Below are 13,196 nucleotides of genomic sequence, written 5' to 3'. Positions count from 1 at the left end.
AGAACTTTCTCATCTTCCCAAACTGAAACTCTGTATCCTTTAAACAGCAACTCCTCATTCTGCCCTCCCCACATCCCCTGAGAAGTATCATTCTTCTCTGCTTATGAATTTGACCACTTTAGGCCCCTCATGTAAGCAGAATCATTTAATATTTGTCCTTTAATGATTGGCTTGTTTCACTTAGCGTAATGTCTTCAAGGTTCATCCATGTTTTAGCATATATCAGAGTTTTATTCCTTTTTAAGGCTGAGTAATAAGCTCATATATATACACACACACACACATATGTACGTATATATATATATATATACACACACACACACACACACACCATATTTTATTTATCCATTCATCAAGGTTGTTTCCAAAATGGCTTATAAATTCTTTGCTGAAGGTATTCCATAATGAATTTTCTTATAAATGAGGTATATTGATTATAGTTTCCTTACTGAAGAACTGTCATAGAATTTCTAATTCCTGTACATATCAGATCCCAAAGGCTTTAGAGTTTTTGAAGAGCTACAGTCCATACAATGCCAGGAAGTGCCAGAGACTACAGAGGGGAGGTAAAAAGTTATAAGCATAGGGAAAGGAAGTTACATTTGCTGTTTAGGATTACTCAGAAAAGCTCTTGCTCTCATTGGCCTCACCCACCCACCTCCCAGGCAGTTGTTCTATTTCCTGAGCATCCCTGTGCACAGTTATTTCTAACACATGTAGCCTACCAACTATATTTTTACCCTAAACTCAGGAACTACTTTCTAGCAGTTTTGTTTTGTTTTATTTTGTTTTGTTTTGTTTGAGACAGAGTCTCACTTTGTTGTCCAAGCTAGACTGAGTGGCGTCAGCCTAGCTCACAGCACCCTCAGACTCCTGGGTTCAAGTGATCCTCCTGCCTCAGCCTCCCGAGTAGCTGGGACTACAGGCATGTGCCACCATGCCCGGCTAATTTTTTCTGTATATATTAGTTGGCCAATTAATTTCTTTCTATTTATAGTAGAGACAGGGTCTTGCTCTTGCTCAGGCTGGTTTCGAACTCCTGACCTCAAGCAATCTGCCCTCCTTGGCCTCCCAGAGTGCTAGGATTACAGGCATGAGCCACCACACCCAGCGTACTTTCTAAAAATAAGTATGTCACTTAGGAGTTTAAAAAAATTTTTCTACCTGTAATCCTAGCACTTTGGGAGGCCAAGACAGGAGCATCACTTGAGGCTAGGAGTTCGAGACCAGCCTGGTTAACATAATGAGACCCCGTCTCTACCAAAAAAATAATAATAATAATAATAATTAGCTGAACATGGTGGTGGGCGCCTATACCAGCTACTCAGGAGGCTGAGGCAGGAGGATCATTTAAGCCCAAGAGTTTGAGGTTATAGTAAACTATGATTGTGCCACTGCACTCTACCCTTAGGTGACAGAGTAAGACCCTGTCCCTTAAAAAAAAAAATCTCATCTCTTCCTAAAGAAGATAAACCAAATTAGGATAGAAGCCAAGGTAGAAAATGTTTGCACCAAGTATTAATTTGAAATTTGTTTTTACTCACTGATTTTTAGAGAGTTATCCTTAAACATCTTGAGGAACAGAGGTAGACAGAAAATTGAAAGTCCAGACAGTTATCTGAATTAAGATAATATAGTAGAGAAAGGAAAAAATGACTTCGTGAAAAGGAAAAGTGAAATAGTAAGTAATATAGAAAACAACTCCAAATGAGGAGAAAGATAAAAAGAATTCCAAGATGATGAGTCTGGCATGAGAAAGCCTCCCTCTCCCCATTGCAGAAGGCTGGGCCAAGTGTATTTCTTACTCCTAAGGGAACGTATGGAGTAGGGAGGACCAGTGATGTGTTGTGGAGGATGAAGCTGCAGGGGGTGATATCTTATCCCAGGTTAAGCTTGAGGTATTGGGAACCCAGGAGGTCTCATTCGTTTTGTAATCGATTTGGAATTTTAGATATGCTCCAGAATGAGCTGTGTGCTGTTTATTTTGCTTTACTAAGTGGTACAGATTCCAGTACACAGGCAAGCCCACAACTGTCCCTACCATCTCTGGGTTCTCTAGGTTGAGAACAGTCCAGGGTAGATCTTAGCTTCTCTAGTAAGGACTGCCCTGAGCTGAAGGAAATTCTTCTTCATCTTTCTCACCTAAACCTATTTCCTCTTTGTTAGTCTCAAGGGGAAGATTGCCTTTTATGAAGTGATCATCCTGTATGCATTGGATATTTGTCACATACCTCTCTGTCTTCCTTTAAAAGACCTGGTTTGGTTTTGGATTTGAGGGTTTTGTGGTTTTTGTCTGTCAATGTTTTTTTGTTTGTTTTTGAGACAGAGTCTTGCTCTGTTGCCCAGGCTTGAGTGAGTTCCGTGGCGTCAGCCTAGCTCACAGCAACCTCAAACTCCTGGGCTCAAACAATCCTTCTGCCTCAGCCTCCCAAGTAGCTGGGACTGCAGGCATGTGCCACCATGCCCTGCTAATTTTTTCTATATATATTAGTTGGCCAATTAATTTCTTTCTATTTATAGTAGAGATGGGGTCTCGCTCTTGCTCAGGCTGGTTTCAAACTCCGGACCTTGAGCAGTCCGCCCGCCTCGGCTTCCCAGAGTGCTAGGATTACAGGCGTGAGCCACCGCACCCAGCCCTGTCAATGTTTTATTTTGAGAAAATTTATAGAATCATATACAGTTATAAGAAATAATACAGATCCCACCTTCTCCTTAGTCCCTGGCCACTAATCTGTTCTCTATTTCTATAATTTTCTCATTCAGGAATGTTATGAGTGGAATCATACAGTATATAACCTTTTGTGTTTGGCTTTTTTTCACTCAGGATAATTCTCTGGAGGTTAGTCCTCATTGTTGCTGCGATGTCAATAATTTGTGCCTTTTTATGTGCTAATTAGTATTCCATGGTATGGATGTACAGCAGTTTATTTAACCATTCACCCTGTTGAAGGACCATCTAGGTTGTTCTCAGTTTGGGGCTATTACAAATAAATCTGCAGTAAACATTTTTGTATAGGTTTTTGTTTGACAATAAATCTTCATTTTTCCAGCACCACATGAACTCACCAGCAAATTGGTATTAATGGATCAACACCTAAGTGGACATATAGGAGTAACATTTATCGGGCGTCGGGAGGGTGAGGGGGGGGAGGAAGGGATGGGTATATACAACCACAACGAGTAAGATGTACAATGTTTGGGGGATGGACACGCTTGAAGCTCTTACTCAAGGGGGGAGGAGGGCATGGGCAATATATGTAACCTTAACACTTGTACCCCCATAATATGCTAAAATAAAAATAAATAAATAAATAAATCTTCACTTTTCTGGGATAAATGCCCAGAAGCTCAGTAACTAGGTCCAATGGTAGTTGCATGTTTTGTTTTATAAGAAACTACCTGTTTTCTAGAGTTTTCCATTTTAAATTCCTAATAACAATATATGAGTGATTCAGTTTCTCTATATCCTCACCAGGATTTGGTGATGTTACTATATTTTATTTTAGCCATTCTGATAGGTATGTGATGATATCTCATTGGATTACAATTTGCATTTCCCTAATAGCTAATGATGCTGGACTTCTTTTCTTTTTGAGTGCTTATTTACCATCTATATATCTTCTTCAGTGAAAGGTCTTTGCTCATGTTCTAGTTGGATTGTTTGCTTTTCTTAACTTCAATTTTGACAGTTTTTTATGTGTTCTAGATAATAATTCTGTGTTGAATATGTGGTTTGTAAATATTTTCTCCCAGTCTGTAACTTGTCTCCACCCTTTTAACAGGATCTTTCACAGATCAAACATTGTTAATGTTGATGAAGTCCAATTTATCAATTTTTTCTTTTATGGGCCTTGTTTTTAGTGCCAAGTTTAAGAATTATTTTCATAGCTCCAGATCATGAAGACTTTTCTCATAGGTTTTTTTCCTAAAACTTTATAGTTTATGTTTTATATTAAGTCTATAATTAATTTTGATTTAATGTTTGTATAAGGAATAAAATTTAGGTTCATTTTATTTTATTTTTTTTTTTTTTACTAGAAAGATTGGGTGAGACAGGTTCATTTTAGAGGTTCTTTTTTTTTTTTTTGAGACAGAGTCTCACTTTGTTGCCCAAGCTAGAGTGCCGTGGCATCAGTCTAGCACACAGCAATCTCAATCTCCTGGGCTCAAGCAATCCTTCTGCCTCAGCCTCCCAAGTAGCTGGGACTACAGGCATGCGCCACCATGCCCAGCTAATTTTTTCTATATATATTCTTAGTTGGCCAATTAATTTCTTTCTTTTTTTAGTAGAGACGGGGGTCTTGCTCTTGCTCAGGCTGGTTTCAAACTCCTGACCTTGAGCAGTCCTCCCGCCTCGGCCTCCTAGAGTGCTAGGATTACAGGTGTGAGCCACCGCACCCAGCAGGTTCATTTTTTTTTTTACTTATGAATGCCCAATTGCTCTAGCACCACTTGTTGAAAAGGCCATCTTTCCTCAGCATAATTGTATAGGTCTATTTCTGGATTCTCTGTTTCGTTCCGCTGATCTATTTGTCTGTCTCTGCACCAGTTCCACACAATTTAGATTACTGTAGCTGTATAATAAAGCTTAGAATGAGGAAGGCTGATTTTCCCACTTTATCTTAATTTTCAAAATTGGCTATTCTATTAATACTTTTGGCTATTCTATTAATACTTCCTTTGCCTTTACATACTAAGTTTAGAATAATCTTGTATATACCTACAAAAAAATCTTGCTGGGGTTTTAATAGGAATTGCATCAAACGCTAATATCAAGTTGGGAAGAATTGACCTCTTTACTAACTAGAGCCTTCTAATCCATGAACCTAGATGGTGTTGTTGATTTCTTTTATATACTTGCTGTATAGTTGTTCTCTCCATTGCTATGTTTCCTTGGTGGAGCGACCCTTTTGTTATTATGTAATGTCCCTTTGTGTCTCTGGTAATTTTCTCTGCTCTGATGTCTATTTTCTTTAATATTAGTGTAGCCATTCCTATATAACTTTTTCCATCCTTTTACTTTCTACCATTTGAAGTGAATTTCTTTTAGATAGCATATAGTTGGGTCATGTTTTTCAGTCCACTCTGCCAATCTCTGTCTTTTAATTGGTATGTTTAGTCCCTTTATACTCACATTGTTATTAATATGTTAGGACTTATGCCTGCCATTTTATTTTTTGTTTTCTGTCTGTCGTCTCTTTATTTCTGTTTTATTTTTCCTACCTTTCTGTGGGCTACTTGAACTTTTTTTAGAATTCCCTTTTTATTTCTCTATAGTGCTTTTAAAAAAATTGATAGTGTTTTTTAGTGTATCTCTTTGTCTAGCATTTTTAGAGGTCATGATATTACATATACACACCTAGCATCACATTCTACTGGTGTCATCATTTTAGCAAGTTTTCAATTTGACTAAACTGCATCTTTCCTGGTCCTTTAGATAGAGAAAAAGGCCTTTGTTGGGCTTTTTTTTTTTTTTCTGCACACATTGGTGTTTCCAGGTTGATAGCTTATTCAGCTCCAAGTCTGGGATATATCAGGCAAAAAGAAAACTCAGGGAACTCACCACCATGTCACTCCTGATGTCCTGAGGTCTCTAGCCAATTTGCCTTTTTTTCTCCACCTTTTAAAGTCAGCTTAAGTTTATTTTATATATAATGTCTAGCGTTTTTAGTTGTAATTAGTGGGAGAGATGTAGTTGTACTTAATGGGAGAGACAGGGAGAAATACATCTACTTCATCTTCCCTCCCAGTTTTATTTTTGATCTAACATAGCATTTTAAGTTGAATTTTCTTTTTCTTTACTGTTCTACATATACCTATGACTGACCTAGGCCACTGTATCCAGCTTGGAATATACCCCAGAGGAAGTAGGTTCATCACTGAACTGTCCCAGAGTTTCAAGCCATTAATTCCATTTGGCACACTAATCCCCGCCCCCCCTGCCTTTCATGTATTCTCCTTTGTTTTCATTTTTAGAGAATTGCTGCAAATAGAGACCTTTCAGCCACAAGATGGTGCCCCAGAGTAGTTCAAGATAAGCCTTTTTCTGCTCTTCCTTGGGCCCCAGATTTTATCTTACTATTAATACACCGAAGGCTATTTGTCTCAACCAGGGTATAGCTGGGAAGACCCAGTTGTGTTTTTCCTGAAGCCACGTCTTCCCAGTTGCGTGGAAACTTAAGCAACTGGTATCAAAAATTGTCTTTGCTTGAATTTTTTTTTATATCTCTACAACAACTGTGGGAATTCATACAGAAATTTTAAAAGTGATTGTCATTCATGTCAATGAGTTCAGTTGCCATTTTATATCTGGGTTCAATAAAAATAATCTGTAATCTCAGCATTTAAAAAGGAAAGTTATTAAGTGCATTCTGATGGATGCACTCTTAATGTCTTTTGAGCTGCTTGAATCCATGAATCAAAGTTTCTTAGTGTAGATATTTGGTTTTTTTTTTTTTTTTTTTTTTTTGAGACAGAGTCTCACTTTGTTGTCCAGGCTAGAGTGAGTGCCGTGGCGTCAGCCTAGCTCACAGCAACCTCAAACTCCTGGGCTCGAGTGATCCTTCTGCCTCAGCCTCCCGAGTAGCTGGGACTACAGGCATATGCCACTATGCCCGGCTAATTTTTTATATATATATATCAGTTGGCCAATTAATTTCTTTCTGTTTATAGTAGAGACGGGGTCTCGCTCTTGCTCAGGCTGGTTTTGAACTCCTGACCTTGAGCAATCCGCCCGCCTCGGCCTCCCAAGAGCTAGGATTACAGGCGTGAGCCACAGCGCCCGGCCTTAGATATTTGTTTTTATTATAAGCCCATCTTTTAAAATAATATAAGATTATATTAAAAATGCATAGAATAAAAAGACTGGTAAATAGACATTAACAATCTTTGGGTAATGAGCAATGAGTGGTTTGCTCATTCATTTTTCATGTTTTTAATATGAAGTTCTTTTTTTTTTATTTCTTATTTTCATAAGGTTTAAGCAGTAATTATGAGGTTCTTTTTTTTTTTTAGACAGAGTCTCCTTTGTTGCCCAGGCTAGAGTGAGTGCCGTGGCATCAGCCTAGCTCACAGCAACCTCAAACTCCTGGGCTCAAGCGATCCTTCTGCCTCAGCCTCCCAAGTAGCTGGGACTACAGTCACGCGCCACCATGCCCGGCTAATTTTTTGGTGTATATATTTTTAGTTGGTCGAGTAATTTCTTTCTATTTCATAGTAGAGACGGGGTCTCGCTCAGGCTGGTTTTGAACTCCTGACCTCGAGCAATCCGCCCGCCTCGGCCTCCCAGAGTGCTGGGATTACAGGCGTGAGCCACCTCGCCCAGCGCCCATTATGAGGTTCTTTATGATGGATAAAAAGAGATGTTGAGTATATTCTTCTGCTAATCAGAAAATATTTATTAACCACCTACTATGTGTAGAGCCTACATATATGCTTTCCTAACCTTACACATAGAGAAGCCTAGGAAATAACTGTTGAATGAACACAGAAGGCACTATTCCTAGCTGTGAAGGAAAGAACTATATTTTACTAGTTGTAAACCTTTAGATTTGGTGTCCTCAAGCTGGTATTGATATTCTTTTCTTCTTGAGTATTAGCTCACATGCAATAGGCAAATTGTATCTATAATATGTCTTAATTGTAGAACTAATAATTAGGGATAATAAAACCAACTACTTCTTCCTAAAATAATAAGATTAGCAATGGTATAGGGTGGACAAAAAGCCAGTATAAATCCAAAGCATTAAACGGTACATTTAAAAATTCAGTCCTTGCTAATTCATTATTAGATTATCAGAGAGTCTATGTGTATTAGATGTAACAGGTGCTAACACAGTATTTGACAGCTGACTAATAAATGAATTTTATTGATTAAAGAACTTGAAATAATGTCCTAAACATCTATCTACAGGGGAAGAAATTATGAGTAATGGGAAGCTAGACTAACATCAATACCTTTTCCAAGCAAGACCCAAGAAAATGAAGAATTTCTTCTACTTACAACTTGTGGTTTTTGTGGGCCCAACAATTCTTATAAATTAAAGTAATTTTATATTTCTGATATACTACTATATAACATAAATTATAATTTTTATTGGATTTTGTTTTACTTAGTAATATCCATTTATGGCTTAGTTTGTTAGGTTGTACATGAAGGTATAATCTGTGGACTTTTAATTATGAAAGATTGATTGTAAGCAAGCTCACCAAAGTACTAGATTAGCTAAAAATCCAGGTCTGTATCTTTAAGTTCATGTGCACACAAGACAGGTAGGAACTGGAGAGAATGGGATAAATTAACTGACTGGAAAGTAGGCTAGAGGGTAGTAATTGGCAGATCTTTGGGAGGAAAAGGGATTTCAGTGAAAGACAGCAGTCTTGGCAGTAATAATGACATGGAAAAGCTGACTGAAAAGTCACCATTTAGTCTAGTCATTTACAAACTTAAAAAAAAAAAAAGTAGAAGCCTTTATTCAATTGAAAACTTATACGGAATACCAATATATAAATATTCAAAAGTTGAGCTGTTCTGGTTGCAGCAAGGTTGGGCCTGTGTAGGAACAATACCCCATCTCTCTTGAGCCTTCCCATCTCTATCCTAGTCAGCTCTAAGGAACACAATTTCAAAGCAACTGAACTAGTCTATGCTTAGAAAAAACCCCTGGATACAATGTGGCCTGACTGGTGGGCAAATGTCAGACATTAATTTGTAATACACAAGCATTTTCCTCGGGCTTTCAATGGTGGACATTTTTAAGGACTTTCTTACCCCCTTACCAGAAAAGAGTACTTCACCATTGAGGTAACCAGCTGGAAGAATCACTCCACTTACTTGAGATTCTTCCCTTAACCCTCTGTACACTGACTTTGTGTTTTTTAGCTCTTGGAATTAATCTCTCAACTAGCCAAACAAAATCTACGACTGCTGGTCCTGGGCCGGAAGCACATGTTAAAAAAGAGTCCCCGGTGGAGAAAGGATGAGATGGAAATGGTGCGAGAGCAAGCCAGCTGTTTCTTTGCTGATAACATGTAAGTATTGGAGGTGAATTGCACTGACCTGCAGTCATCTACTTGGTAGTTACCTACTTTTCCTGTTTTAAAAATGCATATATGTATGTGTATGTATATATATATATATATATATACACACACACATATATATATGAGAAAACATTTGAGGCAGCTTGCAAAAATACAGTTTCTACAGCAGGATAAACTGAAACAAGGAAATCAGGATAAAGGAGAAAAGGGGAGACAATAAATCAGGAGTGAGATCAGTGCACAGAATACATGCCATAAGATCCTAAATAGGGCCAGGTGCGGTGGCTCATGCCTATAATCCTAGCACTCTGGGAGGCCAAGGCTGGAGGATCACTCAGTCAGGAGTTCAAGACCAGCCTGAGCAAGAGCGAGACCACCCCCCGCCGCCCCCGCCATCACTACTAAAAATAGAAATTAGCTGGACAACTAAAAATATATAGAAAAATGAGCCAGGCATGGTGGTGCATGCCTATAGTCCCCGATATTCAGGAGGTTGAGGCAGAAGGATTGCTTGAGCTCAGGAGTTTGAGGTTGCTGTGAGCTAGGCTGACACCATGGCATTCTAGCCCAGACAACAAAGCGAAACTCTGTCTCCAAAAAAAAAAAACATCCTAAATAGATCATTTAGCAAATACTTAACAAATATGAGCACCTTTCGTGTTTTTGGAGAAACAGCAGTGAACAAGACAAAGTCCTTGCCTTTAGGACTTATAATAAGCAAGTAAACAGATAAACAGGTAGTGTCATTCCAGGCAGTGGTTAGGTGCTTCCAGGACAACATAGCAAAGTAAGTTGAAAGGGATCAGGTAGGCAATAGGTCAGAGGGTAGTGGCTGGGGTGGTCAGGAAAGGCCTTTCTGAGGGGGCAAGTCTGATTGGAAGGAATGAGTCATTTGAGAAAGGGGAAGGGATTATGGGAAGAACATCAAAGATAGAGGGAACAGCAAGTGCTGGAAAAGCCCTGAGGAATAAGCTTGACACATTTGAGAAAAGCAAGAAGGCCAGTGTGGATGGGCTGTGACAGCAAGAGGGAAATAGGCTCTGAGGCCAGAGAGAAGGGACCACATAACAGAGGACTTCGTGGGTTCCAGTAGACACACAAGAGGCTTGGATTTTATTCCATATGTAAAGAGAAGATTTTGTGTCACAGCTTTCCAGGAAGCCAAAGAAACATGGCAAACACGGTCAGTAACAAAATCTACAGTGTCAGTAAACTAAGAAGAAAGCAGCTAATCAGGAGGAACACAGATCCTCTATAGTGGCTCGTATGATTTTTAATATACATTTAGGTTTTCATACTGTTTATGCTGACAAAAGTTTGTTTCCAACTTTGCGTGGATAATGAATGTATGCTTCATCCCCAGGTCTAGGTTTCATTAGTTTGAACGTGATAACTTCAAAATTTGTCTGTATTCCCCAAATCGTTTATTCTTAGAAATGTAAAATGTCTCTCAATGCATGAAGCAGGAAGCCAACCCCTTAATCAGATCCCAAACCAAATCCCTTTATTCTTTTTTTTGAGACAGAGTCTCGCTTTGTTGCCCAGGCTAGAGTGAGTGCCGTGGCATCAGCCTAGCTCACAGCAACCTCAAACTCCTGGGCTCAAGCAATCCTCCTGCCTCAGCTCCCGAGTAGCTGGGACAACAGGCATGCGCCACCATGCCCGGCTAATTTTTTCTCTATATATTAGTTGGCCAATTAATTTCTTTCTATTTATAGTAGAGATGGGGTCTCATTCTTGCTCAGGCTGGTTTCGAACTCCTGACTTCAAGCTATCCACCCGCCTCGGCCTCCCAGAGTGCTAGGATTAGCCACCACACCCAGCCCCTTTTTTCTTTAGCTGGAAAGAGGTGCTTCCATTTCTCCAAGAGTAAAAGACCTAATGCTTTTCATGTAAGCACTTTAGGCAATATTGGGTAGACACTGGGATTGTAACCTTGGGAATTAGTCTACCAAAGTTCAAATCATAGCCCTGCCACTTCCTATCTGGTCCTTTCTACATATGTAAGCTTCACAGGGTTGTTGTGAATATTAAATAAGATAATACATGTAAATAACACATATAAAAATTTTTTTAATTTTTTTCTTATATAAATTATATCCATCTATGATTGTAAATTAATGGCAGAAAAACACATGTAATATTCTTGACACAACACCAAGTACATGGCAAGCATATATGTTAGTTGCTGTCATCATCATTATTTTTCTTATATGGAAGAATTTGATAAATTTAAAGTGTTCTGACCAAGAAGCCTGTTGGAAATTGGTCTCACTGCTTGGTTTGGGGCCTATATTATTTATTGTATCAGCTACAATTCCAAACTCAGTTGTAAAGATTGATTCACTGATCTTCTATGGCTTTGGATTTGAATATTTAAATTTTTAACATTAACTCTGTTTTCTACTAATGTACCAAAGAAGTTTTCAAGCATACACTAGAGAGAATAGTATAGTGAATAGTGAATGCCCACATAACTGTCACCCAGCTCCAACAATTACTATCTTTTTACTAATTGTTTTTTTGCTTTTTTTTTGAGACAGGATCTCATTATGTTGCCAGGGCTAGAGTGCAGTGGAGTCATCATAGCTCACTGCAACCTCAAACACCTGGGCTCAAGTGATCCTCCTGCCTCAGCCTCCCAAGTAGCTGGGACTACAGGTGCACGCCACCATGCCCGGTTATTTCTTTCTGTCTTTGGTAGAGATAGAGTCTCTCTCTTGCTCAGGCTGGTCTCAAACTCCTGACCTCAAGCAATCCTCCCACCTTGGCCTTCCAAAGTTCTAAGATTGTATGTGTGAGCCACCTCAGCCAGCCGCATTTTAATAATTTTGTCCCCTATAATCCCATACATTTTTTATTTTTCTTTTTTTCCTGTGGAGTTATAAGGCAGATTCCATCATTTTACCATTTCACTTGAAATATTTCTGGCTAAGGTGAATAGAAGGCACATATAATCACATGTTGTAGTTCCAATCTCCTAAGCCAAGGCAGTTACTGCCACCTTATAGTACTTACATTAAAATGGTAAGTGCATACTAAATTGGAACTAATCAGTCAACACTTACGTTTAAATATGGAAGTAAAACTCAGTGGAAATCAAGCAGGTGGGAGTGGGGAAGAGAAGATTGGTAAATTCATGCCTAATGGGTACAATGTACACTATCTGGGAGAAGGGCACACTTATAACTTTGACTCAAACTGTACAAAAGCAGAAATCATGTATCCAAAATGTGTGTGTCCCCATAATATTATGAAATTTTTTTAAAAGTTAATAATTTGAAATTTATATAATGAGTGTGTATATTTGTACATTTGATATAAGGTGTAGAAGAATAGACTAGAAGGGAAAAAAAGCCAAAATGTTAACAGCAAAAAAATAAAAATAAAATGGTAAGTGCGAAGGTCTGTTGGAGACTCTGAGTCACTGTCTCTCAAAGCGGAGAGGCTCTGGGTGCCGATCCAGATGACTGCCCAGAAGCTGCTTTGCGATTCCATTTTCAGCTTTAGGGGCAGCCGATTATTTGGTGGCTTGCAAGAAATTGCCATACTGCCCTGGTAGTCTTTTGGATATTTCTTCAATTTGAGTGAGGAAAAGGGAAAAAGGGTGTGCTCTTTGGTGGATGAGGCACATAGGAAAAATGCCCACAGAGAACCAACTTTTGAGTGTGAAGAGAGAATTGTCCAAATTCTTCATTCTATAGGGAGAGCCCAGTGAGCTGTTAGTAATCCCAAGTATTAGCATTCCCTTCCCCTCAGCTTTGCTTTTGTGTCCTAGATCGCAGTAGCCTACCAGCTAAGGACTTGCAGGTGGTTCATAAGTATCACTGAGATAGTATTGGTCAAGAGTTCAGAGGCACCTCCAAGGAAAGCAGGAAAATCAGTAAAAAGCATGATGAAGAATTATATCCTCTGCCTCCTTGGGTGTGCTTATGTCCTTTCTTATGCCTTCTTCAGCTCAGAGGATGATCCATTCCTCCTGTATGCCACACTACACTCGGGGAATCATTGCAAGTTTGTCACAAAAGACCTGATGCGGGACCACAAGGCCTGTCTGTCTGATGCCAAGACCCAACACCTATTCTTTAAGTGGCAACAGGGACATCAGCTGGCAATTAATAATAAGTTTCCAGGATCAGAAATAACCTTTCAGG

General features: G+C 39.0%; 1 protein-coding gene across 5 annotated transcripts in view; it reads left to right on the top strand.

The window, feature by feature from the left end:
* PRORP (protein only RNase P catalytic subunit) overlaps positions 1-13,196 on the top strand; it is a 133,332-nt gene that overhangs the window by 116,168 nt on the left and 3,968 nt on the right. For all 5 annotated transcript variants that reach the window (XM_076004101.1, XM_076004099.1, XM_076004102.1 and 2 more), the window contains 2 exons: positions 8,882-9,030; positions 13,000-13,195. In XM_076004101.1, coding sequence (XP_075860216.1) covers positions 8,882-9,030; positions 13,000-13,195 — 345 coding nt within the window. The remainder of the gene's footprint in view (positions 1-8,881; positions 9,031-12,999; position 13,196) is intronic.

The sequence above is a fragment of the Microcebus murinus genome, chromosome 6, assembly GCF_040939455.1.
Source record: "Microcebus murinus isolate Inina chromosome 6, M.murinus_Inina_mat1.0, whole genome shotgun sequence".
NCBI classification, from domain to species: Eukaryota; Metazoa; Chordata; class Mammalia; order Primates; family Cheirogaleidae; genus Microcebus; species Microcebus murinus.
This window is presented reverse-complemented; position numbering and strand designations above follow the sequence as displayed.